The sequence below is a fragment of the Panthera uncia genome, chromosome B1 (assembly GCF_023721935.1).
Source record: "Panthera uncia isolate 11264 chromosome B1, Puncia_PCG_1.0, whole genome shotgun sequence".
Taxonomy (NCBI): domain Eukaryota; kingdom Metazoa; phylum Chordata; class Mammalia; order Carnivora; family Felidae; genus Panthera; species Panthera uncia.
The window spans coordinates 133,142,092-133,164,066 of NC_064811.1; the positions used below are offsets into that span (position 1 = coordinate 133,142,092).

General features: G+C 38.1%; 1 protein-coding gene across 4 annotated transcripts in view; it reads right to left on the reverse strand.

Moving 5' to 3' along the window:
- Window positions 1-21,975, reverse strand: part of CB1H4orf45 (chromosome B1 C4orf45 homolog) — a 99,457-nt gene that overhangs the window by 25,554 nt on the left and 51,928 nt on the right. For all 4 annotated transcript variants that reach the window (XR_007457924.1, XM_049631250.1, XM_049631249.1 and 1 more), the window contains exon 3: window positions 19,363-19,421. Coding sequence is in view for 3 of the 4 variants with exons in the window: in XM_049631250.1 (XP_049487207.1) it covers window positions 19,363-19,421 (59 nt within the window). In the remaining variant the exon portion in view is untranslated. The remainder of the gene's footprint in view (window positions 1-19,362; window positions 19,422-21,975) is intronic.

A 21,975-nucleotide genomic window follows, 5' to 3' on the forward strand; every position in this document is an offset into this window, starting at 1 on the left:
GAAAATACTCTCTTAGACTCTGCCTTGCTGTTTCCTTTTATTCCACAAGCAGAGACCAGGCTTCCAGTTCACCCAGTCGGGGAGAGGTACTATAAAGCGTTATTACCTGGCCCTTCTAGAGAGAATATATCTTGAGGAAGAACTGAGGAAATTGGGGTGCTGCAAGTCAGTTTAGTTAAGTCCAACCTTATCGCTTATACATTGATCTTCTTTCCCTGCCCCTATAGAATCATGCAGGATGATGCTGTGTCTTGTTTTCAAAAGACATAAACTTAATCCTCTGGGATAACACTTCCTTGATCCTAGATCAACAGCTGTCATAGAGATTATTAAAAACATATTTTCTGGATATTTCATATTTGGACAAACAAAATGAGTGTGCAATTATATTCAGCAATTATTCATGGAGAAAATTTAACGTCAATAGAATTTATCCGAGGTTCATTGTTGCCCAGGAGATTCCTACTGAGTGGAAAGAAAAAGAGGCTTATAAAAGAAGCTAATTTTTAGTAATTCCTATTCAAAGGAGCTTATAGAGATTTATCTGGAAGGCATATGTCATGCTTACTTGTTTAATGTTCTGTCTTCAGGAAACTAGGAAAATTGATGTGCCACCTCTGAGTTGTAACTTAACCTATTTAAGATACATGTTCAAAGTAATATTCAGTTGAATGATTAGGACAATTTGGGATAATTTATAGCATCAAAGATGCAGAGCTATCTATATGCTGATTCTGTCTTTAGACAAGTAGACAACTAGAGCTTATTAGCTATTAGTTTTCTTAGCTAGAGTTTATTGACCAAACACCTGGTCTGTGTTTGGTAGTGTAGCAGGTCCTCTGGGAGACTGTAGAGAAAGCTGGCAGTCTATGTAAAATGGACACATGGCAAAAGGGCAAAGACATTAGTATATGAATAAACAATTGCTTATTTACTGCTGTACCTGGATGAGTGGAATGATTACTAAGAGGTTATTTGACTACAATACACTTCGTGATGAAGTTCATCGTTCATGATGAAATGTAGAAGATAAGCTTTTATGTTTGTTTGAATCTTTTATTCTTGGTTAATAGTGCCCTTCTTCCCCAAAGAGCAAAAATGCCTATGACAGTTCTATGTCATTAGCAATTCAAAAACAAATTTATTAAACAGGTCTCCGTATCTATGAGCACAAACTGTTTTGCAAAAGTGGATAGGATTATTTAAATGTATAAACAGAAGTGTGTAATTCACATTAGTATGAAACATATACTGCCTCAAGGATAGAAAAGAAATTGCTTCCCAAAGAAGTGTTTGGGAAAACACAAGAGAAGTCTTCCCAAACTGCCAGCATATTTCAAACATAAGAATATCGCTTAAAAGCTATTTTTAAAAGAAAGAGATCGCGAACGGTAAGAATATTTTTCTTTTAAGTAGAAAAAGCCCACTCTCAGACTTTCTTCTAGAAGGAAAGCATCAAAGGCTGGTGCAATTCTGTAAAATTACACACACCATATGCTTCAGACCTCGGATTGTGATTGTTTTGGTTTGATTTATTGTGTTACTTCATAGGAAGTGAAACCACTTTATTCAAAAGGCTTGTTAAATATTCTACCACTATGTTGAAGTAAAGAATTAATTTAAACAAGAAAGATTTCACATTACCCTAAGTGAACACTTTTTCATTACTTTGCCAGATTGTCTTCTCCGAGCTCCAGAATGTGAAAAATGCTGTCCTTGCCACAGTGATGTCACCAGCACGTTGCTGGTTGCCCTTCTGGGTGCCAGCTGGGCTTCCAGTTCCACGGGTTATGCAATCGAAATCAAACACGTTGTCTTCCTTTGTGGAATAGCTTACTCCACAAGGCTCCTGTTGCCGAGAGTGTGTCCACGGTGTAGAAGTACACAGAGGTGTTCATTGACTCTCATTCAGTATTTTAAAATGATTTATATGAAGTGACTGTCTCTCCAGCACATAGACTCAGAGGCAGCTGTCCCACATCTTACCAGAAATGGCAGCATATTGGATTGACTAGGAATTGACATTTTAGGAATGTGGAATATAATTCCTAGTGTTGCTAGAGAAATGAGAGATTTTATATACGACACTCAGGAAGTTCTGCCAATTTCAGCAGCTAAGGACTTCTGAGATTATCAAGTCCGGGGCTTCTCTTCATGCTGGTGCTTCCTGGGCACCACTTACTTATTTGTGTGAGTATCAGAGAACCAAAAGGCAAAGGAAGGAGAGCAACATTTATTTCAGCTGCTTGACAGCCATCCAAGTGAAGGTTAGCTGGAAGACTGTAACAGTATTGACTCAATTTAGTTTTGGACAAGTTTATCTATCCAGATGGTGAATCTTGACCTTCATTAACTAAGGATAAAATTGATACAATTTCATTTTAGTCACTTTGGAGATTTCAATATTATATACATAAGAAGAGACAAATTAGTTTAAAGATCCCTAGGTACCCATCACCCAACTTAAAACACTTTAATTTATAGCCAGTCTTATTTCCTTTCTATCCTACTTACTAATCTTGCCCCTCTAAGATATCATATCTTTCTGGTATGACTCTCAACAATTTAAAAACTCTTTTTCTTGGAGCGCCTGGGTAGCTCAGTCGGTTAAGCATCCGTGGCTCGTGAGTTCGAGCCCCACATCAGGCTTTGTGCTGACAGCTCGGAGCCTGGAGCCTGTTTCAGATTCTGTGTCTCCCTCTCTCTCTGCCCCTCCCCCACTCACACTCTGTCTCTCACTCTCTTAAAAATGAATAAGTTTTTTTAAAAAAAAAGAAACTTAAAAAATTTTTTTAACAATTTCACTGTATAGTCAGCATTCAAAATTTTAGTTCCTTCTGTTTGTATGTTTTTAACAGAATCCAAATAAGTTTGACACCTTCAGTTGGTTGATAAATCTTTTGAGTTTCTCTTAATTCGTAGGTTCTATTTCATCTCTTCTCCTTCTCCTTCTATACCTCCCCCCACCTCTCCTATCCCTTCTCTTCTCTTTCTTGCTATTTATTTGTTGAAGAGACTGGGCCACATGTCCTATAAAACTTCCCACAATACATTCTTCTGACATCTCCATGATGTCATTTAACATTTTCTGCTGCCAGCTTATTTCCTGTACGTTGTTAGTTGGATTTAGAGGTTTGATCTAAGTCACGTTGGGTTTTGGGGGCAAGACTGCTGTATTAATTTGCTAAAGCTTCTATAACAAAGTACCACAGACTGGGTGTCTAAAACAATAGAAATATATTTTCTCACTATTCTGGAGGCTAGAAGTCCAAGATCATGGTGTTGGCAGAGTTGGTTTCTTCTAAGGCCTCTCTCCTTGACTTGGTGGTTGTCTCCTCCCTGTGTCTTCACGTGATCTTCCCTGCACATGTGTGTGTGTATGTGTGTGTGTGTGTGTGTGTGTATGTGTTCAAATCTCCTCTTATAAGGACATCTGTCATATTGGATTAGGGACTAACTGATGGCCTTATTAATTTACATATCTCTTTGAGGGATGCCTGGGTGGCTCAGTCAGTTAAGCTTCCAACTCTTGATTTTGGCTCAGGTCATAATCTCACAGTTGGTGGGATTGAGCCCTATGTTGAGCTCTGTGCTGACAGCATGAAGCCTGATTGGAATTCTCTCTATTCTTCTCTTTCTGCCCCTCCCCCACTCATGCTCACGTTCTCTCTCTCTCCCACTCTGAAAATAAAAAATAAACATTAAAAAAAAAATAAATTAAATAAATAAATAAATAAATAAATAAATAAATAAAAAGTCCCTCTTTGAAGGCCCCATCGCCAAATATAGTCACATTTTGAGGTACTAGGGGTTAGGACTTCAACACATGAATTTGGTGGGGGGGGGGGGGGCAGTTCAGCCCACAATAACTTTCTAGGTGGTGGTATTTCCATCAAGAGGTACATAATATCTGACTGTTTCTCTTTTGTGATTTTGGTAGCCATTGATAATCAGTGCCTAGATTCATTAATTTATTACAGTTCTCAAAGATGTGATGTCCTAATTCTGTTGTTCCTTCTTTATTAGCTAGATTATATTGCTTATTAAAAAGTTATCTCAACTTCTATTTGGTTTGCAGTGGTACAGTTAATATTAGAAAGTCAAAATTAATATTTGATTATTTCCTTTTATTCACCCATTTTTAAAATAATAAGTTGATTTATTGGAATCCTCCAATATGACCAGTTTGTTGTATGTTTTTAAAAATAATTTGGGCGGGTGGGGCCCTCCTGGATGGCTTGGTCGGTTGAGCATCCGACTTTGGCTTAGGTCATAATCTCATGGCTTGTGAGTTTGAGACCCACGTCGGGCTCCGTGCTGACAGCTCAGAGCCTGGAGCCTGCTTCGGATTCTGTGTCTCCCTCTCTCTCTGCCCCTCCCCTGCTCATATTATTTTTCTCTTTCTCTCCAAACAAATAAACTTTGAAAAAAAAATGTTTTCAAGGGGGAGAGGGACAGAGAAAGAGCGACAGAGAGAATCCCAAGCGGGCTCTGTGTTGTGAGCAGAGTGTGACTCGGGGCTCAGTCCCACAAACTGTGAGATTATGACCTGAGCCAAATTCAGGGGTCAGATGCTTAACCTACTGAGTCATCCAGGTGCCCCTGTTGTAGTTTTTAAAGTAGCCATTATAAACTCATAAATGTTCATGTATGTGTATATGTATGTATAATATCTATTAATCCACTGTGGTTACTACCCTTTACTTAAAGTTGTCCTATTTTTGGCTGATGGGATCCTCTTCAAGTTTGGCTCCTAGGTCCCTTAGACAGGACTGTAGCAGTTTTGGGTAGCTTCCTCATCTGGTATGGCGTGATGTACCATGCCTATGTTTTCCATTTCCTTCTCCAGATCCAGAGTCAACCATTCCAAAATCCCCAGTTCCTTTTAGTGGAAGAAGTATCTGAAGAGTAGAATCTGGGGACACCTTGCTGGCTCAGTCGGTAGAGCATGCGACTCTTGATCTTCGTGTTAGGAGTTCAAGCCCTACGTTAGGTATGGATCTTACTTAAAAGTTAGTAAATAAATAAATGAAGAGTAGAATCTGGGTAGTAGGAGAGCTCACAGCTACTGAGTTGGTTCCTATGTCTAGGCCTTCATAGCAAATTGAACCATGAAAAAATATATAGAAACATGTACAGTCAAACATATGTGCACATATATAGCTCCCAATCCCATTCTGAGTTTGATTTTTAGCTCTTTTATCTTAACATCTGTATTTCCTTTCTGCCACTTCAGGAATCCTGGCAATTAACCAACCCAGTAATGATTGAATAAGAACATCACATTCTTGCTCATTTGCTTTATCCCACAGCAGTCAGAGTACCACAGCCAACACTTCTCCCAAGCTTATTGAAGTTCTTTTTGTTCTTAGAACATACCCCACCAGAGACTGTACTCAAACTACTACTCTTTAAAGTCCCTTGGAATATTTCCTCTCTGTAGGCTAAACCATCAACTGGGTACACATCCAGTTTTTTTTTAATTTTATATTTAAATTATTTTATAAATTAAAGGGAAGATATAAGGTAACACACATATCTTACCTGTAAGATATGTACATGGTTCCAAAGTCAAACCAAGTGTGGAACCAGTATCGTTTTCCTATTCTTTCTTGTTACCATATGCAGCTAACAACCAAAAAATAAAAACAAAAAAACAAAAAGCAAAAAAATCCAGGGTCGGGTTGTGTCTTGATAGATTTGGAGGAGGAGGTGAAGCCTGAATCATGTCCTACTGAGCAGCTGCAAAGAGTGACTTAGATTCAGGGAGAAACTGTCTTGAAGGCCTTAGCTGGGCTCAGGGTAGAAAACATTTGTTCTGCCGCCCACCATGTAATTCATCTGTGAATTTTAATGAGTTAGCCTTTAGGCTGCTAGACAGAAAGCAAGCTACAGCATTCTGTAAAAACCCTACCATCTTTACACATTGCTATGGAGGCCAGAAGTGAAAAGTTTTTGTCAAATATGTGGGAATGTGCTTCAAGGTGATGTATCTGAACATGTGAAGGTGATGTGTCTGAACATGATGTATCTGAACATGTATCTGAACATCTGAGGTCATGTATCTGACCATGATCTCCACATCTCTAAAGAGATAGCATCTTGGAATCTTAAAACAGCAGTTCTAGAAGCTAACTCCTATACATCCTTCCAGCTCAGGGGACCTTAGGGAGCCTTCCTGATCCTCCCTCAAAGTTTCGTATCCCAGATACGTGTTTTTGTTGCACCCTCTAAAATACTCCCTATTTTGCACTTTGTTGTTTCACTTTGTTAAGTGTATAAACACAGTACCAGACCTAGTCAGGCACAAATATGTAATCAATAAATCTTGACTGACTCAATATTCTATCACTGCATCCTAATATACTCTAGTATAATTATCTGTTTATGGGTCTCTTCGCCCTGTATGATAATTTTTTGAGGGCAGGAATTGTCTTATTTACTTGGCACTATAGTTGTCCACGGTTTGGATGGAATAAGGAACAGAGGTGATACTATTGAAAATTGAATTCAAATTATTTGGTATAAACCCAAGATGCTCCTAAGGATCCTATTGTAAGTATGAAGCAACATTTGGAGGTAAAGTGACGAAGAGTACACTCTTTTTTTTTTTTTTTAAAGTTTTTATTTATTTTTGAGACAGAGAGAGACAGAGCATGAGCAGGGGAGAGGCAGAGAGAGAGGGAGACACAGAATCTGAAGCAAGCTCCAGGCTCTGAGCTGTCAGCACAGAGCCTGACGTGGGGCTTGAACTCACAGACTGTGAGATCATGACCTGAGCTGAAGTCAGATGCTTAACCGACTGAGCCACCCAGGCACCCCAAGAGTACACTCTTAAACTCTCGACTGTGGCGTAATGCTACAGCCTGACATCTCTGTACCCTCAGACTATGTAAACATAATATGAATGTTCCTGTATATCTTATTCTATAACATTTCACTTTTAAAGTGGTTAATTGTTTAGTCCCTCTGGAATTTATCTTATTGTATGTTATGAGGTACAGATACAATTTTCCTTTTCCAAAATGTAGGCAGTTTCCCTGACTCCAGTTTTTCTTGGCTCCTATGTCAAGGTGGATATGGGACACTGGATATCCTTGCTGATGAAAACATGTAGTCTCCAACCTCAGATGAGCCTTTACTACTCTACAGGACAGCAAGCTTTTTAGTTGTCCTTAGTGAATGTCTTCAACAGCTGTCCTAGACCTTCCTTGTTTCCTCAAGACTCCTACTCGTATCTCATTCCCACTACTTTCATTGAGCCTTGCACAACACTTCATGAACCATTGAATGTACACTTAAAAATGATTAAAATAGTATTCTATGTTATGTATCTTCTACCACCATAAAAAAATCTACACACAAAAAATACTCCATGGAGAACACTGAGGCCATCAGCTCTACACTCTTTCAACCACCACCATCAATGCCTACCCCACATTTCCATGTACAAGAACATCCCCAACTACCTAGTTGAGGAAACCCTATCAGTCTCTGGGAATGAGGGGGTTGTTCTCTTCATCTGTGGTCTCCACATTGACCTGGGCCATTGAGCCCACAGTCGCATCACCACTTAACCAAGAATATTGCTCCACGGCAGTGAAGCCTTCTCTAGGATAACGTTTCTCCCATCCTAAAAAAGCCTACACTTGGCCCCTCACCTCCTCTAGTTACTATTTATATTTTCTTCCTTTCTTATCCAAATTTTCCAAAACCTTGCCTTGTACTTGTTGACTCCACTTCATCTCCCATTCATACCTCAACCCACCCTACTTGAGCTTCCCTCCCTCTCTTCCTGCCTCTTCTCCCAAATTGTTTTATTTGTTCTGGTCTCACCACGGTCTCCGATGACTTCCTGTCTACTTTCTTCAGTGGACATTGTTCAATACACATCTTATTTCGCTTTGGACATCTGATTCTCCTGTTTCTCCTTTGTTTCTTCTAGGACATGGTTCTTCTCCTTTTTTAAACAGAGTTTGAATTCCTTAAAATTCTGTCTTTATTCCTCTGTTCTTCTCTCCTCTCATCCACCCACGTATTTTCAGATACAACATAATTATGATGACAGAAAAAGCTCCTCGGCATAGTTCTTTCAAATAGTTTGACATATTTATCTATCTGCCTCTTACTGGATGTCCCACTGGTACTTCACATCCACCTGAACTCAGCATCTCCTTACCTTCTTCTCTTTAATGGAGATGCTCCTTCTGTGCTTGGTCTGAGTTGCTCCACTATCCAATCATTCATGGGGTTCCTGTGGGTGGCTCGGCTGAGCACCTGATTCTTGATTTCAGCTCAGGTAATGATCCCAGGGTCATGGGATCAAGCCCTGTGTCAGGCTCCATGCTAAGCATGGAGCCTGCTTAAGATTCCCTCTTTCTCTCTCTGCCCCTCTCCCCTGTTTGCTCACTCTTTCTCTCTCTCCCAAATAAAAAAAAAAATTATTCACTCAAACTAGAAATTGGGAGTTGCCACTGCCTCTAATATTACTTTCATCTTCTACACCTGATACCTAAGTCTTGACAATTTTCATCCTTTTTAATTCTGGAATTTGTTCCCTCCTCTCCATCTTGACTCCCATCCCTGCAGATTGCCATCATTCTCCTGGCCCTAACAGACCTACCTGTTCTTCCCTGTCTCCAGTGATGCCCCCTCATATCCATCCCCTATCCAAAATCTAAACTTGACTTTACCACTTCGGGTACTGTGCAGAAAGGATAGGTGGATAAAATTTAAGTTGCTTCTTGGAGTTCTCCATCTTCTAAAAGCCAGAACTCAAGAGTGACCTCTTGAAACTAATATTATACTGTATCTTAACTAACTGGAATTTAGATAAAAACTTTTAAAAAAGTGAACTCTTCATAGTCTAAGTCCTGACCACAATTCTGGCTTTACCTGCCCCTGCACCATTCATTACACTTTGGGGTCCAGGAGCACTAAGGCATTTATGCATCCATCAATGTTATTTATCATTTCCGAATGTCTATTGCTGATGTCTGCTCTTCTGAGAACACTCTGTCCCTGCATCCCTACTCATCCTCTATTACCTAACCTTACCTTTCCACACTTCTCCACAGAGAGCCTTCTGTAACTCCTCTCCTCACCCCTGTGCTGGGTTATATGCATAATACCCCTGTGTGGCTATAACCTTGTTCTGTCCATGTTTCCAAATTATCTGCATGTCTATTTCCCCCACAACACTGTGAGCTGTTTGATGGAAAGTAGAGTACCCCAAACATATTTATTGATTTATTGACTCAATAAATGAGTGGTCCAATTAAAGCCTATAAACCAAAGTAGTCACAAAAGTGTATTTACTCTTTGAATATCAAGGAGGCTATTTAATTTGGATTAAAATTCATGCTGAACAAGAGAAGTCCTTCTGATTATTAATAATTTCAAAACATCCCTGCTACAGGGACTCTCACAGCATTTTTTTTAATTTGTTTGTTTTGTTTTGGTTTGGTTTTTTGTTTATTCATTTTTGAGAGAGAGAAAAAGCATGAGCAAGGTAGGGGCAGAGAGAGAAGGAGACACAGAATCCGAAGCAGGCTCCAGGCTCTTCATGATCAGCACAGAGCCCTATATAGGGCTCGAACTCACAAACTGTGAGATCACGACCTGAGCCAAAGTTGACACTTAACCTACTGAGCCACCCAGGTACCCCTTGTTTTTAGTCTTTAAATAGCCCATCTGAGCACTGCAGGTCTCTTCCCCATCACTGTGCTCAATGAATGTTTGGGGAAATGTACCCATCACAGACCTAATGCTAACATTGATGATAAATGATATATCACAGATACTAAATTCACCACTACAAAAAGCTGAAGTTTTTCCAAACTCAAATTCTTTGAAATGGTTTTATTCCCTACCAGAAAGATGGAAAAAAAATTTTTAATGATAATTTTTTTATTACAAAAATTTAAGTTTATTTATTTTGTTATTTTATTTTATTATTTTTTTAATATGAAATTTATTGTCAAATTGGTTTCCATACAACACCCAGTGCTCCTTCCAACAGGTGCCCTCCTCAATGCCCATCACCCACCCTCCCCTCCCTCCCACCCCCCATCAACCCTCAGTTTATTCTCAGTTTTTAAGTTTATTTATTTTGAGAGAGAGAGAGAGAGAGAGAGAACACAAGCAGGGAAGGGGCAGAGAGAGAAGGAGAGACAGGATCCCAAGCAGGCTCTGTGCGACTAGCACAGAATCCAACGTGGGGCTGGAACCCATGAACCACAAAATCATGACCTGAGCCAAAATGAAGAGTTGGATGCGTAATCTACTGGGCCACCCACACACCCCAATGATCATTTTCTTTTTAAAGCAGAAAGCAAATAATGTATCTCAAAACAGTCTAGTGCTCACTGACAAATTTTATGGAAGAAAATAAAATTATAATTAATCAATTTTGGGGCACCTGGGTGGCTCAGTCAGTTAAGCATCGGACTTCGGCTCAAGTCATGATCTCACAGTTTGTGAGTTTGAGCCCCACGTGAGGCTCAGCGCCTGCTTTGGATTCTGTGTCTCCCCCTCTCTGTCCCTCCGCCGCTCGTGCTCTGTCTCTGTCTCTGTCTCTCTCTCTCAAAAATAAACATTAAAAAAAAACTTAAAGAATTAATTTTGAGGTGATAGTTTTCAAAAACGAATAGAAAGACTTAAGAAAGTGGCTGATTCTGTGGTCCTTTTGAGACTTTCTTAAAATGGGGAAGGGAACTAACCTTTGTGTGTCATATCCATGCTGGGTATTTTACATATATTGTAGTACTCTCCATTCTCAAGAGAACCCTATGAGATAGATTATCCCCTTTTTCCTTGAAACTGAGGTTTGAGGGCATCTACATTTATGACAACATAAGATCCACATCTTCTCATGTGAGATAAGGGGATTAAGCCCAACCCTGTCCATTTGCAGAGTCTTGATCTTCCAGTTACCGAAACCTAAAATTATGAGTGGGCTTATAAAAAAGTAAAGGAAATAATGATAAGCAGAAATGATAGTTATGCACATTAAATGGGCTGAGTGATTATTATTCTGTTGCTTCATCTGGTGCTACAGATATTAGCTAAGTGATACTGTTGATCTCTTGTAAACCATTTATATAAATGTTGGTGATGTAAGAATGTTTAAGATTATCATGATCGCGATATGCTTGCGGCTTTACCAAATTGAATAGGTAATAGTGGAACAAAAACATGCTGAACACTTATAACATACCTCATTCTTGTTTCTCTGTACTCTTTTCAGTACGTAAACTCTCTTTGCCTGGGCCTAAAATTTTAGCTCATCTGTTTACTATTAGTTTGCAAGCCATGCTTGAATTTCATTGCCATAAACCATGTTGTTGGGCCCAGCAGCTGCTCTCTCAGTAACCCTGGTCTTCTGAACAGGCTCTAAGAGCTACAGTTCTGACATCTGAAATGCTGAGAAATTATAGATGATAGGCCAGGGAATTGATAGTGCCTCTTTCTTACACACTTCAGACACCCGTATCTTTCATAAATTATACGGAGAGTAATGTGTTGTGAAGAGCCACATTCTGAAATGAACACCTGGGCATCAAGTGATAGCCTAGTAAGCTTCCTCTTAGGAGTAACAACACCATCTCTTATTTGGCTCACTTTTCTTTCAAAAATAGTAGATTTTCCAAAATGGTTGCATTTTACCCTTTTGCTGTAAGTGCTCTGTCCTGTGGTGAGGAATATTAATTCATTCCATAAGAAACATTTACATGCATCCTGCGTTCCTCCCTATGGCACGTCCTACAATTAAATTATCCATCGTGTTTTAGGCTGTTTCTGCCTTGCCTTCCTGATAGAATGTAAAGACGGCAGGAAATAATGTCTATTTTGTTCACACCTGAACCCCCAGACCCAGCACTGTGCCTGGGACACAGTTGGCAGGTGGACATTTATTGAATAGATAAATGGGCACCGGCTATTTGTGTGGTGCTATAGTGGTGACAGCTGCGGGTGTTCTGTGCTGACCTAACAACACCTGCAGCTTCGATGAGAAACCCCCACATCCCTCTCTACCCAGCTGAAGAGGAGGCTGGAGGGGAGGAGGCTTGGTGGAAGGAAGTGCAAAGACAGCTTTTAGGTAATGGACCAAAGGGGCCGAAACAGAAGCAGGTGCTGATGATTTCAAAAGTTACAGAATATTGTTACTTAACACTCAACGGAAATCCCTCCAATGGGCCAGGCACGGACAGCCTTAAAAATAGAAAGCTGTCAAGATTTATGGCTGTTTTGAGGAAAACAGCTCCAAGAAAAAAAGCCCACGTTTATATACCAATATATTTTAAAATAGTGGCTGTCATTAAGTCTGTGCTAGTTTAACGACTGGTTTTGGCACTGTTTCATTATGGAATAAAACCAGCAATTTTCTACACATCCCCTCACTAATGCCGTATACAGGCACATGTTACACCTTTCGGAGTCAACAGAAAGCCCTGTTTATTCAGGTCAGTGAATATTTCTTTAATACTAGAAGTTCTAGTTTTAGACAGAAATTTTTTCAACTTAAGGGCCCAAACTGCTAAAGTTCTAGTTGGCTATTCTACTTAACTGTTATTTTTATCAAAATAAAATGCTTGTACATTGTGCATAATGCAGTGTTAATTTTTTTCAATTTTAATGAAATAATTTAGGCATATGTACATAATACCTACAAATAGTACTAAAAAGCTTGTAGTAAAACCAATACTCCCTTTCTCTCCCTGCTCCCTGCTCCCTGCCCAATGTTCTCTTCTCCAAAAGCAACAACTTTTTAGCTCATTTAGTTCTTTTGGAAGTTAACCTAATATTTGCATACAATAAACGCTCTCTCTGAAGCCTCCATTTGTCGTGTTCCTATCTGATTTCATAGATCCCTGGGCCCTGTATAACCATATTCCTGGTATGTTCCTTTAACACCACCTTGAGAATTCTCTTTGCCTGTCAAAGGAAATTTGTTTCTTGCATTGAGTCTTTTATTTCTTGCGTTGTCTTCTTTTGTCTTTTCTTGATTTATACCCCCATTGTCTTGCTATAATATTTTCCAGTTGCTTCCTAGGACAAAATGCTTTGAGGTGTATTTATTTTTTGTACATACTTGTCTGAAAATGTTTATTTATTTATTTATGTATTTATGTATTTATTTATTTATTTTATGTTTCATTTATTTATTTTGAGAGAGTGCAAGAGCAGGGAAGGGGCAAAGAGAGAGAGGGAGACAGAGAATCCCAAGCAGGCTCCACCCTGTCATCACAGAGCCCAACAGGGGGCTGGAACCCAGAACCAGGAGATCATGACCTGAGCCGAAATCAGGAGTCAGAAGCTTAACTGACTGAGCCACCCAGGTGCCCCGAGAATGTATTTTTTCTACCCTCCCTCTTGATTGTTTGGTTGGGTATAGAATTCTAGTTTGGAAGTCACTTTGTGTCAGATGTGGAAGGCATTGTCCCATTGTCTTTTAGAGTTTGGTATTGCTGTCAAGAAGTCTGATAACTTATTGATTCCTGATCATTTGTATATATCCCATTTGTCCTCTCCAAAGCTTTCAAATGGTCTCTTCATCCCTGTGATAACCAAGTTTGTCAGTGACATGACTTGTTATATTTTGTTTTGTTTTGGATTTTTTTTTTTTTTGCTTTGATGAAAACTTTCAATTTGGAAATTCATATTATTCCCTTCTGAGAAATTTTCTTGTATTATTGATTTCCTTCTGGTTTTTTTTTCTGGTCTCTTTCTAGATCTCTTATTGGTAAGTTATTAGACTAATTTAATTTTAATTGATTTTTTATTTTCATATTTTTCCATTTTTCGTTTCCATCTCTTGGACTTTCTGTTCTACTTTTGGGAGATTAACTTAGAGATATAGTATGGAATTTATATCCCATACTAAATCTCTATACTGTTTGTTTTTAGCTAACAATATGTATAATATGAATTCTAATAAATGCATTTGCTATATTATTTCAATGTACCTCATTTATTTAACTAATAGAAACATTCATTAATAGAGTAGCCTGATTTGTTCAGTTTAGTTTGTTGTTCAGGTGACCCACTTGATTAGTTTTCTGTTTCACTCTCAAAAGTATCCTGTACTGGGTGATAAGTTACATGGTCACACTATTTACTGAGTACTTAGCATGTACCAAGTATTTTATATTTTTTCAGATTTTATTTTTAAGTAATCTCTACACACAATGTGGAGCTCAAACTCACAACCCTGAGATCAAGAGTCTCATGCTCTACCAACTGAGCCAGCCGGGTGCCCCCACAAGTGTTATTTTAAGTGCTATGTATATAACAATACATCTATGTAACAACCCAATGGAGTAGATTCTGCTACCATCATTACGTAAATTAGGAAATTGAGGCATACATAATTTAAATAATTTTTCCAAGGTGTCTGAGCTAATAGGTGTTAAAGCTAAGACTTGAACTCAGGAAATCTGTCTGCAGAGCCCAGGCTTTAATCACTGTGATACTGCTTTCTAACTCTTCACAGTCTCCTATTTGGGAGATATTAGGTTGTTTCTGACTTTGTATTACTGCAAACACTGTTGGACTTCCTTTTAGCAAAACCTTTGTGATCTCCTTTATTATTTCCTTGGGAAGGATAAATTCCTAGCAAAACCAGCTTTCTTGATTTTCAGCTCAGCACTCTTTCAACGATGCCATGCTGTGTACGTCTTGAGGATGGTGCTGACTAGCAAATCCTGTCATTACGAGAAGGCAGACAATAAGAAAGCAGATCGGGAGAAACAGCACTCTGGAAAGAGCCGTGTCTCTGTGACTCCCAAGTAAATGAAAAGATAGAGAAGGCTGTCGTTATTTCTGATCCTTTAAAACTTTTGCTGCCCTTCTTTTCCTGGCTAACATCATGTGTGCTTGTCTTTACCTTGGAATTTACAGCCTTCTTGACAACTGCCCTCCACCCCCATCTACTGTCCACAGGAACTTGAAGTGTTCATTAAGACACCATCCCTAAGATAAATCTACAAATTAGCAAATAAGTGGCTAATATCATGGGCTGTGGTTGGCAAAGAGGCAACTTTGTCATGACGTTAGGTCAGAGACAGGTCAGCAGCTCCTTCCTGGAATGATATTTACCTGTGAATAATTCTGTTGATATAATCACCTCAGCAAGTCTTTCACTTGCATGAGTAAAAAAATCCACCCAAGGAGGCAGCCAGAGATTTTCCTAAAATCTTCCTTCTAAACCCAGCTTAAATTTCATCTCTCTCAGGAAGTTCTCATTGCTTGAATTCCTCCAGCTTCTCTGGCCTGATCTATACCAGATCCTGATCTATTAGGAGTATAAGAACTAGGATTTGTCTTTTATATCTGATTCAGCAAATATGAATGAAGTGCCCATACATGCCAAGCACTGTGTGAAACATAAGGAAAAGAAGAAGAAAACAAAATATTTCCATGCCCCACGATCTTCAGTAAAGGCGTGCAGCTTCCGCAGAACTCACGCAACTTCTTAAAATGAAAAGCCCTACTGGTTCACTGTTTACGGGGCATTCTCCTATGACCTCTTTTAATCTGACTGTAAGCTATTCTTTCATTTCCTATCTGTGCTTTTTATGCTTCTTGTTGAAATTAGAAATACCATATGTATATAATGGAAAACACCCAAGTGCAAATAGAAGAGACCGTATGAAAATGAGTTAACCATAGGGTCCTATATCTAGAGAAACTTAAGATATTTGAAACAAGAGAATGTTTTCTTTAATTTAGAAGGGAAAATAGAAGTAGCCCACACACAGTTACTGCAATTGTTCTCCATCAACGTACATTGTTTTAAAATCTTCTGTTTACATCTCTGTGTGTGTGTGTGTGTGTGTGTGAGCTTTTGGAAAGGAAGGACCCCGCTTATTAATTCTTTAATTCTGACCACCTGGCACAGGGCAGGTTTTCATTTCATGTTTGTCAAAGTATATCTTTATTGGCCTTTAGGATACAATAAATTATATAACACACCGTTGATTTAATAACAGCTTTACGTGGGAGGGAAAAAAAAGAGGCACCACATCTGTATACAACATTTGTAAACAGCTATTATAAAACACATCCTGATTTCAAGAAAGCCAAAGTTTAAAAAGTATGCCTCAGAATGGAGGAAATCCTTTAATTGTCCTTTACTGGACTTCTGGTCTCAAAAACAGAGTAAACTTGCCTCCATTATGTCAGCGAACAAAAATTCTTCTTCTTTTTTTTTCTTTTGGACAAAAATTCTTTAGTGCTGGTTGTGTTGACTCAAATCATCCTACCCTTCCTTCAGTGCGCTTTTTGAGACCACTGATAACTTCCAACCATTTGTCTGTTATTGTTTTCCTGGATTTCCATTTCCTTGTATTAAACACCTCTGTTTGAAATTCTCCAAGCCTTCTATTGTCTCAAGGGCCCTTCCTCCAGGGCTCCTTTCTCTTACTGTAGCTCTCATTCATCTTGTCCCCAATGTGGGCACCCCCCAAGGCTCAGTCCCCTTTTTTCTCCAGTCTTCACTAGCGGTTCTCAGCCCAGGCTGCACATTGCAATCACTCAGAGACCTTTTAAAATATCCACACCCAGATCCCAACCCAGATCAATGGGATCAGTCAATTTGGCTGAAATATTTAGCACTGTGACCCTTGGTCATGGAACTTAACCTCTGAAATTCAATTTCTTCACTTGTAAAATTAAGATGATGTTAAAATCTGCTTCATCAGAATGCTGAATACATTCTTATTCCCCATGATGACTGCAAATACCGTGTCCTCTTCTTTTTTTTTTTCCATTTATTTAAAGCCTGCATTTCCTTGAAAACTCAAATCCTTCCTCCTCCCCCATAGCCTCCATAATCACAATTTATTTTGGTTTGTTTGCAAGTTATACTGAAAACTCAAGATGGGCCTATGAAATAGTCTCCTTGCTGATCTTCCTACAAGTTTCAATTCTTTCTCTACATAGCCGTCCAACATTCCAGAGTAATCTTAAAAATTAGATCATGTTGCTTTCTACTTTAAATCAGCCAATGAATTCTCTTTGTTCTTAAGTTACAATCCAAATTCCCTAACCTAGCTACGAGGTTCTATGAAATCTGACATTCATCTTGCCTCCCTCCCACTGATCGCCATAGTCTAGCCCCCCTGGTTCTAATCTGATATAGTCTTTCCCACCTTGGAGATTTGCTCATGCTGTTCACTCTGCCAGGAATGATCTTATGCTCATCTTTCCGAAGTCACCTTAATAATTACCTACTTGGTGAACACCTCTCTGACCCTCAGGCCCAGTAGTGTCCCTAGAAAAATCAAGTCTTTATATCCCATAAATATCCTTTGTAATGAAATATTTTATCATGAGCTGGATGGAATAGAGCAGGTTATTAACTTTTTCTTAATAAACCTCTATATTGATTGATTTGTTGCCACAAACATGAATTATATTTGTAATGTTTAAAAGTTACTAAGAAGCATGAGAGGGGTGCCTGGGTGGCTCAGTTGGTTGAACATCTGACTTTTGATTTTGGCTCAGGTCATGTTCTCATGGTTTGTGGGACTGAGCCCCCCATAGGGCTCTGTGCTGACAGCATGGAGCCTACTTGGGATTCTCTCTTTCCCTCTCTCTCTGCCCCTCCCTGCTCTGTCTTTTTCTCTGTCAAATAAAAATAAACTTTAAAAACTTTTAAACTTTTCTAGTTATCATTTTGTAATTATAATTGTCTTCATTACACAGTCAGTATTTAACATATGCAGATTGGTTTTGTAATTTATACAAATATATATATATATATATATATATATACATATATATATATATACATATATATATATATATATGTATATATATATATATATAAAATCTCCAATTTCCTAATTGAATCCACAATTCCTTAAGTATAGTCTTTTCTTATAAATGTTTGCATGTCATGACCTGGCATAATCCGTATCATATTCCCTAAAAATGAATATAGCCAACATTCTTTCATCCAAGGAAAGTAGTCAAAGCTTCAATATTTCTCAGATATTTTATTTCTTTTCTTTTCTTTTTTTTTATTATTTTAGAGAGAGAGAGAGAGAGAGAGAGAGAGTGCACAAGCAAAGAAGAGGGGTAGAGAGAGAGAGGGAGAGAGAGAATCTTAAGCTAAATCCATGCTGAGCATGGAGCCCAGCGTGGGTTTCGATCCCATGACCTGAGGCAAAATCAAGAGTCTAATGCTCAACCAACTAAGCCACCCAGGTGTCCCTCTTAGATACTTTCTAACAAGTTTTCTATGTTTAAATAAATACAGCAGATTTTCATACTTCTATCCCCAAAGTTTGTTGAAGTTTCTTTGATTTTCAGTGGACTCTAATGAGGTTTTTGGCTTAGAAATATTTGATAGAGCATTTGTAGATAGATGCCTGCAATGTTATCTGAACAAGTGAGGTGGATATTTTAATGAGAACGTGTGCTTTGCAAGAAATAAATTGTAACTATTTCTCTATGGATTTAAACATAGGTTTTGCTTTGTAAATTACAGGAATTGCCCAATGAGATCTTTTGTTGTCTTGGATTGTGTTGTAGTGACTAGTAGGTTTTTGACATGGGGTTTGAGGGCTTTTCTCTTTTCGGTAATTTATGTTGTTGTGGTAGAGCAAAAAGAGACTGGAACTCATTAATTTTGCACATGATAATAGCTATATCCTTCAACAAGTAAAAATGAGTGAAACAGGCTCCAGAAACTCTCACCTCCAAAAATCTAAGGATAACAAAGACATGTTGAATCTGCAGTCTTATAAAAGCAATGCTGATTGATCCCTTCCCTCTTAGGAAGCTGAATTATATGTGACAAACCTACGTTTTGCTCTTTTCCTATAATTTAACATACCTTGAGGTGGACATGTTTAATTTAGGTTGCCTTATGATAGCATGAATTCAAGTGGATGTGTGACTTCAGTAGAATTACATTTATTAACCAAGGTTACCCATGATGATGGTTTCTAGGCCAACAGCATGAAATGAGGGTTTTTTTTTAAACCAAAAAAGATCATATTGTTGCTATTTCACAGAAAGCATTATTTATATAGTTAAATCTACCTTATCATCCACTTGCTACTCTTAATAGCTGCAGGCTGGTTCTCTTTTTCTCCACTATATTCTAATAGTTGCTTACTCTGTGCCTGTTCTGCCCCTCTTTCCTGCCCTTAATTAAACTTAATAGACCATGAAAATTGTGTTTTTATTAGGAATAAAAATTCATAGCTTTACAAAGAAATGTACCTGAAATAAAAAGAAATAAAGCGTTAATATACTTAAAGAAAAATTAACCCTGTTACTAGTTTAGGAAGGAAACACATCAATTAATTGGCTAATTAATTAATTTAAAATGTAGTAGCATGTGCTTACCATGGATTTTGGTATCTGTGTCCTATTTTATCAATAGTGGCTTGGCTTTGTTCTCCATGCTGCAAAAGAAAGAAAACTAATGTAACCTAATTCCAGGGCAAATTGATACCAACATGTCTAACAGTTTATACTCCTAGTCAAAAAGGGAGTCAGTCTGGGAAGTTAAATATCAATGGTAAATACAATTAAAAGAACATAGCCTTTGATTCTTGAATGGAGTAAAAAAAGTACAAGAAGTAAAATAAATATGATCCTGTGTGCTTACTTTCCCCATCTGTAAAACGACAGATATTAGCAGCAGGAAGAGTATAGTCCATAGTCTCTAAGCTCCTTTCTGTTTTTATGATTCTCTCTCTAAATAAGCAGGTATTTTAAACCACTTTTCAGACTCAAACAGTCTAGCTCTTTTCACTTCACCTTATCTTCACAGAATTAGCAAGTGTGTTGGCAATAATGTAGGAAAGAGCTGGGTTATATACAGCCTGTGGTAAAGTGCAGATCTGAAAACTCCTTTCAGAAAGCGTAAGTTAGAATGTTGATAAAATACTTGTATCTTAGAACCAGTTCCCACATAAAAAAATAATCCAATAATCCCCACACTCTCTCATGAACATTGAAATGATCTGTTATCACTGAATAAATGACCTCTCTATATGGGCTACTTTACCCCAGTAACTAACCAATGGATGGCACATCTTATGAATAAGCATGGGGAACAGAGGTGGCAAATTTTTATTGAAAAGTGTTTTGGTTTATAATCATTGCTGAGTTTTCCATACTAGGGTTGGGAAACCATGATATGGATTATAAAAAGTATTTCACTTCAGTTTTTGAATGCATTTTTCACTTACGTTGATATGGGAGGCTACATTCATAACATCTCAAAAAGTAGCAAAATTATAATTCCAACATCAGAGGAATTACTTAGTCCTTTTTCTTTTCTTCCCCTTTTCTTTTTTTTCCTTCAAGCTTACTTTAGGACATTCCTGATCAAGTCCTTCAGAGTTATTTGTGTTGACAAAGCAGATCTATTTATTTAAGTCATCTTCTCAGGGATGAAGATGAAATGTTGGTCCCTTCTAGCTCTTTAATATTCATGTATAAAATATATAAACAAAGGAAGGGACAAGAAAAACAAGGTTTAAAGATTTTTAAAAATATTTGTTTATTTTTGAGAGAGAAAGACAGAGTACAAGGTGGGGAGGGGCAGAGAGAGAGGGAGACACAGAATCTGAAGCAGGCTCCAGGCTCTGAGCTGTCAGCACAGAGCCAGACACAGGGCTCGAACTCACGAACCTGAGCCAAAGTCGGGACTTAACCAACTGAGCCAGCCAGGTGCCCCAAGAAAAACAAGATTTAAATGCAAGGTCATCCCATTACTCCATAGAAAATATGAAAAGTGGCAATCTGTATACAGTGGTAAGATCATGGTATAACTTTGTTTCTCAGTTGATTCCTGACATGTGATGCCCTAAAAATTGACCTTATCAATTAACTTATAAATAACTTTATTATCAGCATTTTGACAAAATTTCCAGGAATTGGACAATCTTCTTTGATCTTTGTTCTCATTTTTAGTAATCAAAAATTGCATCATCTTAATCTAGACAGACTTTTATTAGAAACAGGCAATAGGGGCACCTGGCTGGCTCAGTTGATAGAGCATGTGACTCTTGATCTCAGGGTTTTAAGTTTGAGCCCCACATTGGGTGTGGAGCTTACTCAAAATTAAAAGAAAGGAAGGAAGAAAGGGAGGGAGAAAGAAAGGAAGAAAGAGAGAAGCAACAGATTCTTTTGCCACCCTTTTCTCTTATAGCTATTAGTGTACATATAATGTCATAAAATATTCACCTAAAATAAACTGATGCTTCTCATCTTAATTTATTAATGAAATCCATCACAATTTATTTGGACAGTCATGCTGCATGTGGTGTTAAATCTAGTGAAATGCAGAATCAAAAAGATGGTTTTTTTTAATTTGTTTTACAGGTGAATTCATGAAAGACTGATTCAAAAACTAATTCAGCATCTCCATAGAAACAGGTAACAACTGATTAGTACAGTATCTCTCTCTCTTTTTTTTACTTCTGTTGAACACATCTCTTGAGGTTTCTTTTTTTTCTATAATTTATTTTTTATAACTTACATCCAAGTTAGTTAGCACATGGTGCAACCGTGATTTCAGGAGTAGATTCCTTAATGCCCCTTACCCATTTAGCCCATCCCCCCTCCCACAACCCCTCCAGTAACCCTCTGTTTGTTCTCCATATTTAAGAGTCTCTTATGTTTTGTCCCCCTCCCTGTTTTTATATTAGTTTTGTTTCCCTTCCCTATGTTCATCTGTTTGTCTCTTAAAGTCTCATCTGAGTGAAGTTATATATTTGTCTTTCTCTGACTGACTAACTGCACTTAGCATAATACCCTCCAGTTCCATCCATTTAGTTGCAAATGGCAAGATTTCATTCTTTTTGATTGCCGAGTAATACTCCAGTGTGTGTGTGTATGTGTGTGTGTGTGTGTGTGTGTGTGTGTGTGTGTTTGTACACCATATATCTATATATATCTATATATATATCTATATATATCTATATATATATCTATATATATCTATAT